This window comes from Zeus faber (genome assembly GCF_960531495.2).
Source record: "Zeus faber genome assembly, chromosome: 1".
NCBI lineage: Eukaryota > Metazoa > Chordata > Actinopteri > Zeiformes > Zeidae > Zeus > Zeus faber.
The window spans coordinates 14,092,978-14,108,135 of record NC_137193.1 but is presented as its reverse complement, the minus strand read 5'-3'; the positions used below and the strand labels follow the sequence as shown (position 1 = coordinate 14,108,135).

Below are 15,158 nucleotides of genomic sequence, written 5' to 3'. Positions count from 1 at the left end.
GGAAAAATATGTTCATTCATGGATATGGGACCTTTAATGGCTCTTTGATGACTACGTGAATACAAGGTTATGCCATCCATTCTCTCTCTCTCTTTTTCAGATGCCCTCACGCAATTTCTCTTGCTCTACTTATAGCAGAGATGCCGATGTTTACAGTTAACAAAATAATATGAAATAAGTAAATTGTAAGAGGTTTCCACTACACCTAGATTGCCCCTACTGCAACCTGCTGGCCTGCAATACTGACAAGCTAGTTCAGAGTGTGAAGTGATTCATTATGGGGCAAGGTTAATTGTCCTTGTAAGGATTAGTGAATATTTAACACTCATTTACAGAAAGTGTTGCTTGTTTTCACAAATAAAAGTGGAATCCCCCCCTTTCCTTCACTTGTAGAGACAGAGCGGTAGACACAGACGTCAAACAACCTGGGTGGGATTAGGTCCCGTGCTGTCACAGTGGACAGATGGTTTCCAAACAGTCTCGCCAACCGAACGTTTTGCTTTTCACTCGTTACCAACAACATCACGTCTCACAGGTCCGTCATGTGCGCTACACCTTGTGTTTTCTTAGAAGTGGGTGGCACTGACCCACTTTCAGCGCTCGGCCCATGGCCGTCCTCACGCTGGCCCTGCCCGTCAGCCCTCTTTCCTCCTCCTCCTCCTCCTCTTCCTCCTCCTCCTCCTCTTCCTCCTCATCGTGCACATCATCTTCCTTGGGCCCCTGGATCGCCGGGTCGTGGGGCGGTGGCGTGCACGCCAACATGGAGGTCTCCGATGGGTACTCACACACCTGCTCCAGCCGGACCTCGTCAAAGCACACCTTCACCTGCAGGCCAAGGGACATGAGACAACGTGAATGGGGGAAGAAATGGGAAAGAATACTGTCAAAGATTATCACATGGGGGTGCATGTACACCCTGGTCTGATTTAAATCATCATAGGTAATATCTTCTACAGCAGGGGTGCACAACCCCTGGTCCGCAGACCTATTACAGCCCTCCAGTGAACACCACATGGTCCAGCGGATTTACTATAGCATTTATTTTTTTTCATTTTGAAGTAGTTGGCCGTATTCAACAACAATTTGTCGAATTATGAAACCATTCCATATAAAATATTACATTTTTTACTTTAATAGTAAAAAAAGTGGCTGTGGCCCCCTATTGTATAATTTGGACCCAGAAAAAAGCCTGGGTCATACATGACTGTATGATGGTGTGACATGTTGGACGTTATGATATGAGGTTGTGACGGCCCCACGTCGCAGTGGGGAACTGTGTGGTTGCATACTTGTGCTCGTTGGTTGGTCTAACGAGCAACAGGTTAAAACCCCCATCCCCACACACACTCAGGAGAGAGGAGCCCTTGTCATGGCCTGTGTCCATCTGCTCCGGGGCTTGTTCTATGAAGCCCCCTCTCCACAATAAACTTGTGTGTTTTCTACGCCAACGTCTGTGTCTCTGTTCCGGAGGGGCTTGACAATTAAGATGGTAGAAAAAGTAAAAGAGGTTATCAGCACTTCATATGATATGAGTGTATCTGTGTTTTAAATTCAGACAGCTATACATGAATAACCACAAGGGTATACTATACCCCTTGTATATTATATAGTATATAGTAGGTATAGTATATAGTAGTATATTATACTTCACTTTCTATATTATAGAAAGTGTAGTTTAACAATCAAATAATCTTAAATAACCTTAACAATAGATAAACTCTCATCACACTCATCAAAGAACTCTAAAGTGATGTGACTCCCATGTGACTCTGGGATTTCTTTTTGGACTTTAGGAAAAACAACGAGAAGAACTCTAGGATCGGTAGTGCTTTTCCGTTACTGCCTGCATATTTACAGTAATGTGTCTGACGTTTGTTCACTGAGAAGCTTTGTGTAAACCAGGGTTTTCCCAACTGGGATCTGCGCTCCACTATAGGTCATTGAAGGAATTGCAGGTGGTCTGCAACAAATTATTTTCAAAATTTTTATTCATTCATCCATCCATCCATCCATCCACCCATCCATTCATTAATTCATTGATTCATACATTAATTTGGCCTTTTCAGCAATACATATTCATTTCAAAATATAAAAAGGAATACACTCGACTCAATAAATCATGATTTTGTTATGATATTTGCACTTTTTTTTTGTCAGAATGGTTTAAGTTAAGTTTTAAACCATGCAGCCAGCTTCCCCCCCATCCTCAGCCAGACTGGTGACATGAAAACGTTTGGGAGCCTCCGGTGTTAACTGCCTGACTCGGACAGGAAACGGACTACAGAGTCAGTGTAGCATTCTACTCCCCAGCATGAAAATAGACATAGACATATAGTAAACACAGGCTCAGGAGTGGACATAATCTGGTTAGAGATTCAGGCAAACAACACACACAGACACACACACACTTCGAAACACACCCATCGAGCGCACACACACACGCACGCAAGCACGCACGCACGCACGCACACACACGCCATGGTACGTGCAGGCTACCGTTGGTTTCCATCCAAACTAAAGTGTCTGTGGACTTCTTGGGTCTGATAATAGCCCCTTAAGAGAGAAGAAGCCCGGCAAGTCGCACTAATCCCCCCCAGACCTGAACCTGATTACCCTAACGCAGCAGGACGGCAGGGGCACCAGAGAGAGAGAGAGAGAGAGAGAGAGAGAGAGAGAGAGAGAGAGAGAGAGAGAGAGGGGTTGTTGGAGATATTTTTGACCATCTCCACTGCTCTCTGTAGAGTCCCAGGCTCTACTCCGAAAGTGCAACTAACTCTAACAGCTTTTTTTTCCCCCATCCACCACTGCTCCCAGACGGCAGTTTTCTGCGGCAGGAAGCTTTATCCACTGCAGCCCAAACAACGGGATAAAAGACAAGTGGACAGCTGCTCCCACTATCTGTTGCTCTGCTGTGACCCAGTCATCTGTTGAGAAGGCCAGCCATGGGAAGGGGGTACGAAGCAGAGTGAATAGGGGAGGAGGACGACCAGAGGGGGAAACAAGAAGATGGACGAGAGGTCGTTAGCCCATGATGGGGGAAGGGACGACGGAGACCTGACGTCAAACCAACTCCCTCAAGGGCGACAATGCGAGAGGGCGACAGGTGGCCAGAGAACAAAGTACAAAGTAGTCAATCACCACGGCTTGAGGGCCAGGGCTAAATGGTCGAGAAAGAAAAGGGGAGAGGGACGGAGAGAGGGAGAGGGAAAGGGAGACAGAGAGAGCGAGAGAGAGAGAGAGAGAAAGAGAGCATTACCGGATTGTGGCCCCATGGAAGTAAAACAAGAGATTATTTCTGTCTTCCCCGTCTCTTGTTTTCAATTAGTGGACTGGGTAATTACTTGATTTATTCAGGTGAATAATTGCTTATTTAGTGAGACTCGATGGGGCGACTCGTTCACAGTCACAGGCACAGGGGAAGTTCACGTTCTAATGTGACGCCTTTCAAATTAATAGCATTTTTGTATGATTTATGACATAAAGGGACATAATAAATATAATCTTGGTTTGAAGAAGTGGTCCAGAAATAGTTGGGTTTCTCGATCGATTGAAAAAGGGAGATCAGTTCCTTATGTTATGGCCTCTGGGTCTCGTGTTGGGGGAAGTAAAGCCTGCAAGAGGAAGTGTAAGTAAAACAAAATGTGACAGCAGAACTCAACACTATCTCACAGATTATCACTGGATCAACTGATTGTTTTTATCTCAGCAACCTAACTTCTCATTGTGGCGATGTGTATCTATCGCTATTCATTTGTGGATTCATTCATTAAAAATTGTTATTTTTTTTAATTTTTCTTATTTTGCTCTCCCTCCCTCCCGGGATAAACTGAGATCCAATGACCTGCTGTAAGCGATGCCTTTCCCTGTGATATTAGGTCAGCTTGGTCAATGAGAGGCGCTTGCCAAGATTCCAGACGGACAAACGGACAAAGCTCCAACCTTCACCCCACCAACCCCCCAAAAGACAGCCAAGAAAACACAAAGAGAGACTTGTCTGGAGGCAGCGAGGGCTGAGTCGACAAAACCACTGAACCTGTCAGAGTGAACGTGGAAGTTTCAGATGTGACAGACAGACAGACAGACAGACAGACAGACAGACAGACAGACAGATAGATAGATAGATAGATAGATAGATAGATAGATAGATAGATAGATAGATAGATAGATAGATAGATAGATAGATAGATAGATAATACATAATAATATATAATAGTAATAATAAAACAAACTGTGATGTATCAGACAGCACCAGCCAACAACCCGTATGTCTGTCCAGGTTTTTACAGTACAGCTAAGAATCAAGATGTCGTGCTTGATAAGGCTTTAACAGGCTTAGCACAGTCTGCATGCGTCCACTTCTCAATCAAAAGGGATGTTCTCCAAGTGAAAGGAAACTCTGCTTGACAACCAGGGGCATTTGGCTGACACAAAGCCACAAGAACAGAAAGATAAACAGATCATGGAGCTGTGCTACCTTCCTATGAATATACCATCTTCCTATGAATTTTAATCAGATTTACAGTGTTGGATTTATTTTTGCATACACTCTCACAAAAAATGACAGCATTGTGCCTTTACAATGGGTTGTCACGCTCGCAGTCACCTGGCCAATTATTTACCAAATTTTTACAAACAAACAAAGTACAAACGACGATCAGTCATTGTGTGCACTTACCTGTTTTGGTCGCCCCCTGTTCTTGACCAGACAGGACTTCTCCAGATTCTGATATCCACCGATCACTTCGATCTCATCCACCGTAGGATACCTCTTCTTCGTTGGCTCAGCAGCGGCGGCATTACGAGGTGCCTGGGCCGTCTTGGCCGTTGAAGACCCCGGCTTTGCTCCTTCGACGGACTTCTTGGGACTGATAGTGATGGTGGCCCCCCTCTTCACCCGACCCCCAGAGATGCTTCTGACCGAGAAGAGGGGGGAGGAGGAGTGGGTGGGAGATGGAGATGCATTGGGGGACTGGGAAGGAGAGGAAAAGCTCGGGGAGCAGGTTGGAGTGGGTGCGCTTTTCGGAAAGGTATCCGGGGATTGGCTCCTGACAGCTCCAGGAGTGATGGTCACTGTCCTGGAAGGGCTGAACTGGGTTTGGGTGAGCTGTGACGTGGGAGACACTCGGTGCGATGAGTCTGGAGTTTTGGGGCCGGAGGATAATGTTTGTTGCACCTTCATGTCATCGCCCATCCCCAGTTCAGTTACCCCTGCTCCTCCTCCTCCTCCTCCTCCTGCTCTAGGATTCTGTGCCACTCTTGCCTCTCGATCCACCAGTGAAGTTTTTGGTGATGTGCGGCCATCATGGGACAACTCTCCCACTTCCTGCTCTTTCAGCTGCAACTTCTCCAACTGATGATGTACGGCCCGAAGGCCAGACACCTCTTTACCTGACAAGGCCCTTTTTTCCACCCGTGCACCCCATAGCTGCTTCACGCTGGCTGGTTCCTGATCACACGGCAGCTCTGTGCGCGTCACGTGAGGTTTCACCTTGACGAGGCGCACGGCTGGAATGTCTACACCCCTGTCACGCGTACAGAGGCCGGTCCTGGTCCCGACCGTTTTCAGATTGTAGATGCGACTCATGGCGGTTAGGGAGTCGGAGTCAGGAGGAGAGGAGCTCAGAGATTCTGAGGGAGGGACGGGTGATGTGTACTCTTTGTCCTGTGAGAGGTCTTCTTCTTCCTCCTCCTCCTCTTCCTCTTCCTCTTCCTCCTCCCTTTCTTCTTCTTGGCTATCGTATTCGCTCCGCCAGCCGCTGTGGTCACTCAGCTCTTCTTCAACATGTTTCGGTGGGTCATCGCCGTCGTCCCTGGAGAGCTGGAAACTGCCTGAGATAACTTCAACAGAGTCAACAGTGGTGAAACAGCTTGTGACTTCCTCTCCTCTGACGGCTGCAGAGAATGGCAGAGAAACAGGAAGCTGAGGGCTGTTTTTAAACGTGCTGATTTCCTGTGTGACGTCAAGCAGAGCACTGGCTGTCTTTGCTGCAAGGCCTTCCTGTCCTCTGTCTGCTTCGGCTAACCTCTTCCTTGCTTGGGTCTCAGCTTCCTCCTCCTCCCTCGCCGATTCGTATCCCCCGTCACCAGGTCTGCCGCTTGCTCTTTGGATAACCCTCACCTCTGTCGCATCACTCGCACCCTCATCCTCCACCCCGCTCTCCATATGTCTCGCCCTCTCCCTCTCTCGCTGCCTGATCTTCTCTCGCAGGGACTCGACTCGGCTCAGTGGTTTTCCGATTCGCCAGCTATCCCTCCTCTCAACCCCTTTGCCTCCATCCCGGTCCTGCCCCTCATCGCCTTGACAGCTCTGTCTCTTGGTCTCCACTATTTCATCTGCGACATAGAAGACAGTCCTGGGGATTTGGATCTCAATGAGGCCTGGGGGGATTGCCATCGGTGTAATCCTTTTAGGAGACTTGGGGGCAGCATCTTGACTAAAGTTCTCAGGCTGAACATCCCCATATGTAAATGAATTATGTGCTGGCAGACTTTCTTTGTTTGACTCATATGCACCCCTGTACGTTTTGTCTGGTCTCTCCTTGCTATAAACGGTGGTTTCTGCTACTCGCTCTATTTTACTGATAAGATCCTCTGTGTGCTGCGACAGAACAGAATAGGGTAGCTGGTGTCCTTGTGGCCTTGGGCCACTCCACTCCGCCCCGCTGTGGGGAGCAGTGGTCTTAGTATGGAGGAGACTGGCGCACTCTGTGAAAAATGATGTAGGTCTGTTATGACTCCCATCAGTATGTGATGGACTGGTTGAGTTGACCGGCGTGGAAATGGCGTAAGTCTGCTTTGGACTTTCAGCCATCATTGTGTCTGCTAGTTCTTCTACTTTTCTAATGGAAAAAGCCCCTTTATCACACAGTTGGGGCTCTGCCTTTTCTATGCTCCTCTCCCTCTCCAAAGTTTTCTCATTAGGCTTTACTTCTCTCTCTATTGCTCTTGCTCTACCATCACACCTTATCGGCAATCTCCTGGCAAAAGAGATTCCCTCTGTGTTTTTAACGGATACTACAGTGAAGCCCTCATCCCCCTTTGCATCATTAGCTATCTCTGCGGCTCTCCTATCAACTGGCGCTACTTTTTTGAACTTTTCGGCTGTTTTCTGGCTAGATTCAATCTCATTTTTTGATCTGCTGTCCGTCATCTGCACCCTCTCCCTTTGCAACTCTGGTTGCCTGTCGGGTTTGGTGTTTTCATGTCTGACCTTTCCAAGCTGATCTCTACCTGAAAGCTGAGCCCAACCGAGCTTGACCTTTGGAACACCTTCATTCAGAAAGCCTTTCCTCTCCGCTCCCTCCACCCACGATGCCAGCCTCCTTCCTGAGTGTGTCCTCTCCATCACTGCTCTCTCCCTGTTTCCCTCGCCGACCACGCCATTCTCCTGTCCACCATGCACGCGTTCAGAGAAGCTAAATGAGCGCTTGGGAACGCCCCTGAACATGCAGCTCTTCCTGCTCAGCTCCCACTCTGTAGAAGCCTCTTCATCGTCATTGGCCGAGTCCTTCCTTCTGATGAGTCTGATGAAGTTGTCTGAACTTTTGGACCTAGACGCAAACTTGGGATGCTCTCCGAACTTGCTAAGCAGCTGACTAACTCTTCCCCCACGTTCGACAAACGCGCTATCATCACAACTGTCTTTCCTGTCGCCTATTATCACTGTGGCAGGACCCCACGGTCTGTCTTTCTCCTTGAAAGCTTCTTTCTCCTTTTCTCTAAGCCAGGCCATGTCTGTTCTATGCTCTCGGGATATGGTATCTCTCCCTGCATCTCTGGAGGCCCCCATCTCTTTCTCCTTCTCCCCATCCTCTCTGACTAAGCCCTTGCCTCCTCCGTTACCCTTCTCCTCTGGGGCGGCCAACGGTTTGATGATCAGAACCTCGGAGGCTCGGATCTCTGTGACACAGCCTCCGCCGGCCAGAATCTCCCTGAGGTCCATCTTCACCCCTCTTTTCTCCTGCTGGTCGTCCTCAAGTCTCTCTATCTCCGTGTCCCTCCACCTGGTTCTTTTCTCATCGTTTGCTTTTGGATCCTGCTCAATGATGATGATGTTTTCCGCCCGGATGGTGTGAAGGCTCGCCACCAGCGGCGCAAACACAGGGGAGTCTCTCTCCTCTTCCCTCTCCTCTTCTTTCTTTACTTTCAGGCATTCCCTCTCTTTCACGGCATCCAGTACTGACTCTCTCCCTTTGCTTCTTTCTCTTTGCCTGCCTTCGCTCCTCTCCTGCTTTCTCCCTGTTTCTCTCCCCTGACTCCCGTCTCGGATTCTCTCTCCTTCTCCCCCATCACTCCTGTCTCTGTTTCTCTCACTTTCTCTCCCTTCACTCTTTTCCCTGTTTCCCTGTTCTCTGTCTCTTTTAGTCCCAATTTTTAGTTCAATATCCTTCTCTTTTCCAGAGGGTCCGTCATGACTTCTAGGGATATTTTTGTCTTTCTCCTTATCTTTTTCTCCCTTCACTTCCTGGTCGTCCCCCCTCTCCTGAAACCCCGCCTCAGCAGCCTTCTCTGCCTCCTTCCCTTTCCTCCATCCGCTCTGTGTACGAATGAAGGGGTTTTCGTGGACTGGGACGATGGTTTCCGTGGACACCTGACTCTGGAGTTTGGGTTCAGTGTCCAGCCATTGGCCTGGGTCTGGGCTGAGCGACGACTCACTTCCCAAGTGAACTGTGACGGAACTCTCCGTGTCACTCAGGCCGTCAAAGGCAGATTTGCTGTCCACAGAAAGGAGGAAGGCATCTCCTTCCTTCTCTCTGTCGCCCAAACCCTCCTGCTTGGCTCTCCTCCTCTGGATTATCCCTCGTTTCCAGGCAGGCATTCTAGCAAGCTTCTCTTCTTCCTCTTTTCCTCTCCTCTCCCGTTCCTCCTCCTCTTTCCTCTTTCTCTCCAGCAGGAGTTGCTTCCATTCCGGCAAAGAGGAGACGGACATAACAGAGAAAGAGTGACTCCTTGGATGATATGTCAGGCTTCCCCCTGCAATGAAAGAGAGTGTGTTTGAAAATATTTCCCTCTCACAGTATAAATACAATAATGAATTTTCTGCCTATTGTACAAATGGGACTGCCAGTGGCTGGACATGGTTGTCTATTGGATTTTTACTAAAAAATTGAATCCTTATAATAACATTACATAATATGAAAGAGCATTAGGCTATACACCACAGAATCTCAGGCCAAGTAAGTGCAACTAATATCAAAGCATTTTACTCATAATTTTCCAGATATGAAAATGCTCCATGATCAGGCACAAGACATTAGTTTACTCTAGATTTGGCAAGATTATGGACGTTTAAGGTTTAATTGCATAAGCTAAATGTCAGTGATTCTCAACCTGTGAACCTGTGACCCTGAATACCATGGACCCCATTAGATAATATTTTGGCTCTGGTACCCAAATCTGAGAAGATTTCTATTGTCACAAAATGATTTAGTCCAAACCCGCCTACCTGCCTATACCATTTAGTTATGGAGATATGAGTGAAACCACGATAAGAACAGTCATTATTGTACATCCTCTAACGGTGCTGACTTCATGTAAATGAAATAACGTTGAAGTTGCGTGTGGCGTGGGGACCCCCTGGGTGGTCCTCGAGCCACACGCTGAGAACAACTTGTCTATATAATTGAACCAGTTTGGTGTCTTAGATTGATTGATTGATAGGAAGAAAAACTTACCAGGGTGATTTCACAAATGCTCTATTCGGGTCGGCATCGCTGCTTCAGGAGGGAGCCGCTCCGTGCGTAAAGTGCGCGTAATGATCTCCGATCTCCACTGGGGTGGAAACCCCTCCCCCCGCGCCAATAATCACTTGAGATTGTGTTTTGTCTTCGGTTGGATAAATAAAAAAGCCGGTTCAATCCTGACATCTACTGCACGGTAGGGCAACAAAAGAGCCTGAAACCCTTCCATCGGTAGTAAATATTTCCATGCAGCCTCGGAGCGGGAGGACGGTAATCCTCTAATGCCATTAAAGTCCCCGATGAGAGTTTAGTGGCACACACCAGATTGTCTGACCACAGGAGAAGCGTTCAAGAAACATACCCCCCCCCGGTGATTGGAGGAGGAGGTGGAGGTGGAGGGGGAGGTGGGTGGGGGTTCATCCAGACCACGGAGACCTTCCGGGCCTGGCCCTGGAGTGACCTGCAGTGGACACTGGTTCCCACTGCGCTGCTGCTGGACACTGACCGAGTGGCCCAAACTATTGCAAAGGAAAGTCCGACACTGAATAGTCTTGACACTGGGAGTAGAGGGAAACAAGCTGTGAAAATAATAACAATTTAGACCCAACTCCATTGTTATCCATACCAATATTGTTTATTCATCCTATACAGAAAAATCCCATATTTATACAGTTGGTTCCAGCCTACTGCCACTTAGTCCCTGTCATAGCATTTTAATTTAATCCATCCTGTGCATATATGCTGTATTTCTTTTGTATATTGTGGTGTGGGGATGTTGTGGTTTGAGCAGCCTCACCTGTCCTGGGTCTAGGTGATCAGGATCAGGATCAGTGTGGCTGGTATACCTGTTGCTCGTTAGACCAATCAATGAGCAACAGGTAAAACCCCCATCCCCACACACATGGGAGAGGGGCACTTGTCATGATATGTCTTCTGGCGGTGTGTTTCTACTTCATTGTCTGTATCTCTGTGCCAAAGGGGCCCTGAAAACGCCAATTGGGTGGCGTGTTCTCTCTCTCTCCCTCATGCTATACTTGCACGCACCCAAATTATACTTTTTCCATCACAACTGCACCCACAGCTCTTACTCTCAAAGGTATGTCTCAAAACTTTTTAGAAATAACTGGACTAGAACTTTAGCTGTGATAAACTAAATAAAAATAATTCTGATTCATGTTACTTTGGCTTATATATTAAAACCTGGTTAAAAACACTAACTAGTGTGGATTCATGTGGATTTAGCCTTGAGCAAAACATTGAACTTTGACTTTATTCTCCATAAAATCACCAGACACTTGACAAATAGCTGCCAATGAAAGTGGCTGAAGAAAACCCACCAAACTGACGTATAGTACCTACATTCTGTTCTGAATTATTCCGAACAGTCATCCTTGGAAATCAGAGCGCACAGAATAAACCATCACTAGCGTCCGCACATAGAGTATTAAAGGCTGAGTGTCAGAAGCATTTTAAAAAGTAATAAAAAATAACAGTGAACTTCATGATAAACATGCAGCGAGTGGTCAAACAAAACAATAAAACACCCGGATATCTCTCAGAGTTAACAATTTAACCATTACATTCAGTTCAAGCAGCACTTTGTCACAGATACATGTGTACAACAACCAGAAGCGCATATTTGTATGTTTACTCTTTACCGGAAATGTAATTGTTTTTTGATTATTGTCAACGTTCTGTTTCGCTGTTGACATTGTTCTGGTTTATTTTTCATTATCCTGCCATTTGTTATCGTGTACAGTTGACTGTGACGTTTAATGTTTACGTCACTTTTTCTTTTTCATAGTTGATTCTATTGTTTGTTATTATTACTGCCTATTGTTTCAATGTGAGCTGCTGGGACATCTATCTATTTAGTTATCCATCTATGTACTGTATGTATGTATGTAGGTATGTATGTATGCATGCATGCATGTATGTATCTATCTGGCAACCCTAAGTGGAAATATATACACACACACACACACACACACACATACAGTAATATACTTAATATACTTAGAACAAAAAGAACAAAAAGAAAAAGAAAGAACAAAAAAACAAACGAATCAGAGAGCAGAGCGCTTCAACACTTTTCTCCCAATTTCCTGATCTCCAGTGAGTGAGAGCTAATCCCCAGCGGCGGCTAGTAACTCCATTCACTTGCTCTTGCCGTCGCCGTCGTCGCCGCCGCCGTCGGGCGTCGCCCAGAGCCGCGGCTTCCCGCTAAGCCGGCCGCACAGAAAGGCCAAATCTTGTTTGTCCAGCGCGTGAGCCAGGGCCAGGTAGGCGGACAGCGCCCCCGCCAGCAGCAGCCGGTCGAGGGACAGCGCTGGGAGCAGCCACAGCACCACCAGCAGCTCCAGGCACACAGGGTGACGGAGGTGTGAGAGCAGACGCCGCATGCCCGGCGACTGGTGGGGCAGTGGGTCGCCCAGACACTCATAGTACACCTGGAGAGGGATGGAGGGAGGGATGGAGGGATGGAGGGAGGGAGGGAGGGAGGGGTGGAGGGGTGGATAGGGAGGGAGGGAACATGGGGGAAAACAGAAGTGGAGGTAGAGCAAAGAGATTATACCATTTCTTATTTTTTAAGAACTTCACACAAAACAAATATAATGTATTTTAAATGTAAAATATAATACGATCTTAGCCTCATTGTCTATTATTTATGTTAGTTTATCTATTATTAATCTCTATTTTCAACCATGCTGGATTCAATGTACATTTCCCCGGCATAATCCATGTCGTAAAAGCGATTCTGGAATTTTTTTTTACCAGGTTACGATTTGGATAACAAAACCAGGGGGAATATCACAGGTTTTCAATTGTCAGGTTTTTCAAGTTATTTTCAAGCACTTTAGCACAAAAGGGGCTATTTCCAAGGTATTCCAGTACTCCAGTAATTATATAGGTATTCCAGTAATTTAGGACCAAATTCAAGCAGACCAAGCACCTGGTAAGAACCCTGTAAATGGAGCAGTTGGAAATATGGAAATTGTGTTCTTGCATCAGGTCAAAGCAATGACATGGACGCAGCATCATACTAGAATCTTGTCAAAAGGGGGAATTTAAAAGTTTGATGGTACTTGAAAATGATCTATGTCTGCTACAATATAGCAATAAATCAATATTCAATTAAAGATCCATGTGTGACACGCTGTGTGGCTGAGCTGGGAGTATACATGGTATTAAATGGCTAAACTATTGTGTAAAGTGTAAACATTATTATTGGCATTTTTTTACTCAAGATTGGACCCACTGAAGCTACTTTGGGTAGATATTGCACAAGATAAAATGTAAGGTAAGATAAGATGTCACTTTACTATTCCCTGGGGAGAAATTCAAGTGTTAGAGAAGTATAGCTGACAGAACAGTGTAGGTCAAAAGAAGATTAAAAGAAAAGAGGTGAAATAAAACATATATATACACATGAATATGGTCACATATACAACCCCAAAAACACTCATCCTGCCGATGTATTCCCTGCAAGGTGTCGGTTTTGGTTTAAGTGGCCAATTATTTAAAATAACAGTTGCACGACGTGGACGTATTGTACACCGAACCAGACAGCCCGTCCCACCTGTTTGATGCCCAGCAGCTCTGGGAAGTCGAACAGCAGCAGGACGCTGCAGATGACGGCCCAGCACAGGAAGTGCAGCGTGAAGCAGAGCAGCGGGAACCAGACGCTCCAGGGCGCGCCGCGAACTGCCCACAGGCAGGGGGCGCTGGTCACAGGCTGCCAGAGCAGCATCAGGATCTGACACGGGAGGACAGTGGCGAAGGGGAAGAACTCTATGAGCAGAGGGTAGAATTTAAATGCTAAATGTGTGGTAAAAGTGGGACAATGAAGAAAATCCCCTCGTGGTGGCTATGAATGTATATGTAAAAAAGCATACACTTGGGGAAGACGATTTGGAAAATTTCAAGTCAACGTGTGGGAGTTATTATCACTGTCCCAAATGCCACAAGCCTGTTTTTCCTCTGCATTTGATCGGCTTTGCAGGCCTCCGCCGCTCTGTTTGTCCGTTCATCTTCTTACTCTCTTCATTCTCACAAACACACTTAAAAGAGTTTTTAGGAAGGTACCTGCAGGGCGAGGGCCGTGGTGAAGCAGTACGCCGCTCTGTGGAGGACCCCCAGCACCGCCTCACAGGCCCGTTTGACCGGAGCCCAGGCCAGGACGCTGTGCTGGGTGGTGAACAGGGCCAGCAGAGCGGCGTCCACCAGCAGGGCATAGAGGACGGAGCGGTCCCGCAGAGCGACCCGCCAGGGGACCCAGTCTGACGGGGGGAGGGGGCACAGCCGGTGGACACTGATCGGTATTTACACTTTAACTTGGTTATTTGGTTTATTTGTCTATCACCTTCCTTTAGAAACCGTCTGGAGTTCCAGCGGTACACACAGCAGACCTCCTGGTAAACCTTGGGGGTCAAGGGACATTTCACAGGACATTTCTCTAACTTCTTCTTCTTCTATTTTTCTTTACTTTTGAGTTTGGAGTTTAGTTGACTGTTTTTATTATTATTCTTATTATTTTCTGGGTTTTTTTTTTCCTGTACGTAATGAGAGTCACTTAAAACGCAAGACAAATTCCTATTTGGTCAATAAAGCCAGATTAGGGTTTTTTATATATATATACACACACACACACACACAGTTTTGATCTAAAAATCAATTTAAAATATCAATCAAATATCAAGAAATGACATGACAATAGATTCTTACTAAGGCTCAATCCGTCACTATATTACTCTAAATATGCACTTTATCGTAATACTTTAAAACATGACAGCGTTTGTCCTTCAGCCAAAAACAAATATTATGTTGCCGGGGTAACACCAAAACGTATCAATGGGGAGAAAAAAAATTGCCGCCCAACGTGGGGCTCGAACCCACGACCCTGAGATTAAGAGTCTCATGCTCTACCGACTGAGCTAGCCGGGCGATGAAAATACACTCCGGCAAATGCACTATATTCACGGTGACACAAAAGTAGAGTTACTTCGAGATAAGTCGTCTCAAATGTTTCGCCAAAAACACGCTTCTAAAATAAATAACGACACATGTCAGAGATGTTATTTGGTCAACGGCGCAGCAGGCTTGAATTCCATCCATTTGTTTTTTTTTGTTGGATCATAATCCCACCTCACTTCTGTCCCGGCTCCATGACTCGCACGTTACCTTGGCACAGCGCCGTCTCTCCCGTGATGTTGTGGTAGATGGCCCGGAACGACACGAAGCGAATGAAGTCCGCGCCGGTGCTGAAAACGAACGCAAATGTAAAAAGAGCCGCAGCGCACAGCGCCGATCCACGGAGCGAGACTGGCGCCATTTCACATCCCGTTTCAGTGCGTTTGGCGAGTCGGAGCCACTGTCTTCCGGGAGGGAAATCGGTAGTACACAATGTGAACACACGGTGTCGCTGTTCGCAAATACTGTGCGGCGCAATGGAGAAAAGTGACACTTGAGTGGAATAAA

The 15,158-nt window shown here is 46.7% G+C and overlaps 2 protein-coding genes across 2 annotated transcripts; both read right to left on the bottom strand.

The window, feature by feature from the left end:
* Positions 1-687: 687 nt before the first annotated feature.
* On the bottom strand, positions 688-9,718 carry ppp1r18 (protein phosphatase 1, regulatory subunit 18; the record flags this gene model as incomplete). Its single annotated transcript, XM_080007722.1, has 6 exons — positions 9,675-9,718; positions 7,231-8,973; positions 6,139-6,378; positions 5,767-5,892; positions 4,676-5,628; positions 688-825 (listed from the first exon to the last, which is right to left on the bottom strand). Coding segments are annotated over exons 2-6 (3,156 nt in total), but the record flags the coding sequence as incomplete, so codon positions are not given.
* Positions 9,719-10,326: 608 nt separating this feature from the next.
* nrm (nurim) lies at positions 10,327-15,015 on the bottom strand. The gene is made up of 4 exons (XM_080008436.1): positions 14,862-15,015; positions 13,767-13,960; positions 13,261-13,437; positions 10,327-12,130 (listed from the first exon to the last, which is right to left on the bottom strand). The coding sequence occupies exons 1-4, from the start codon at positions 15,010-15,012 to the stop codon at positions 11,837-11,839; spliced, it is 816 nt and encodes a 271-aa protein (XP_079864562.1). The 5' UTR covers positions 15,013-15,015; the 3' UTR covers positions 10,327-11,836.
* Between the last annotated feature and the right edge of the window lie 143 nt (positions 15,016-15,158).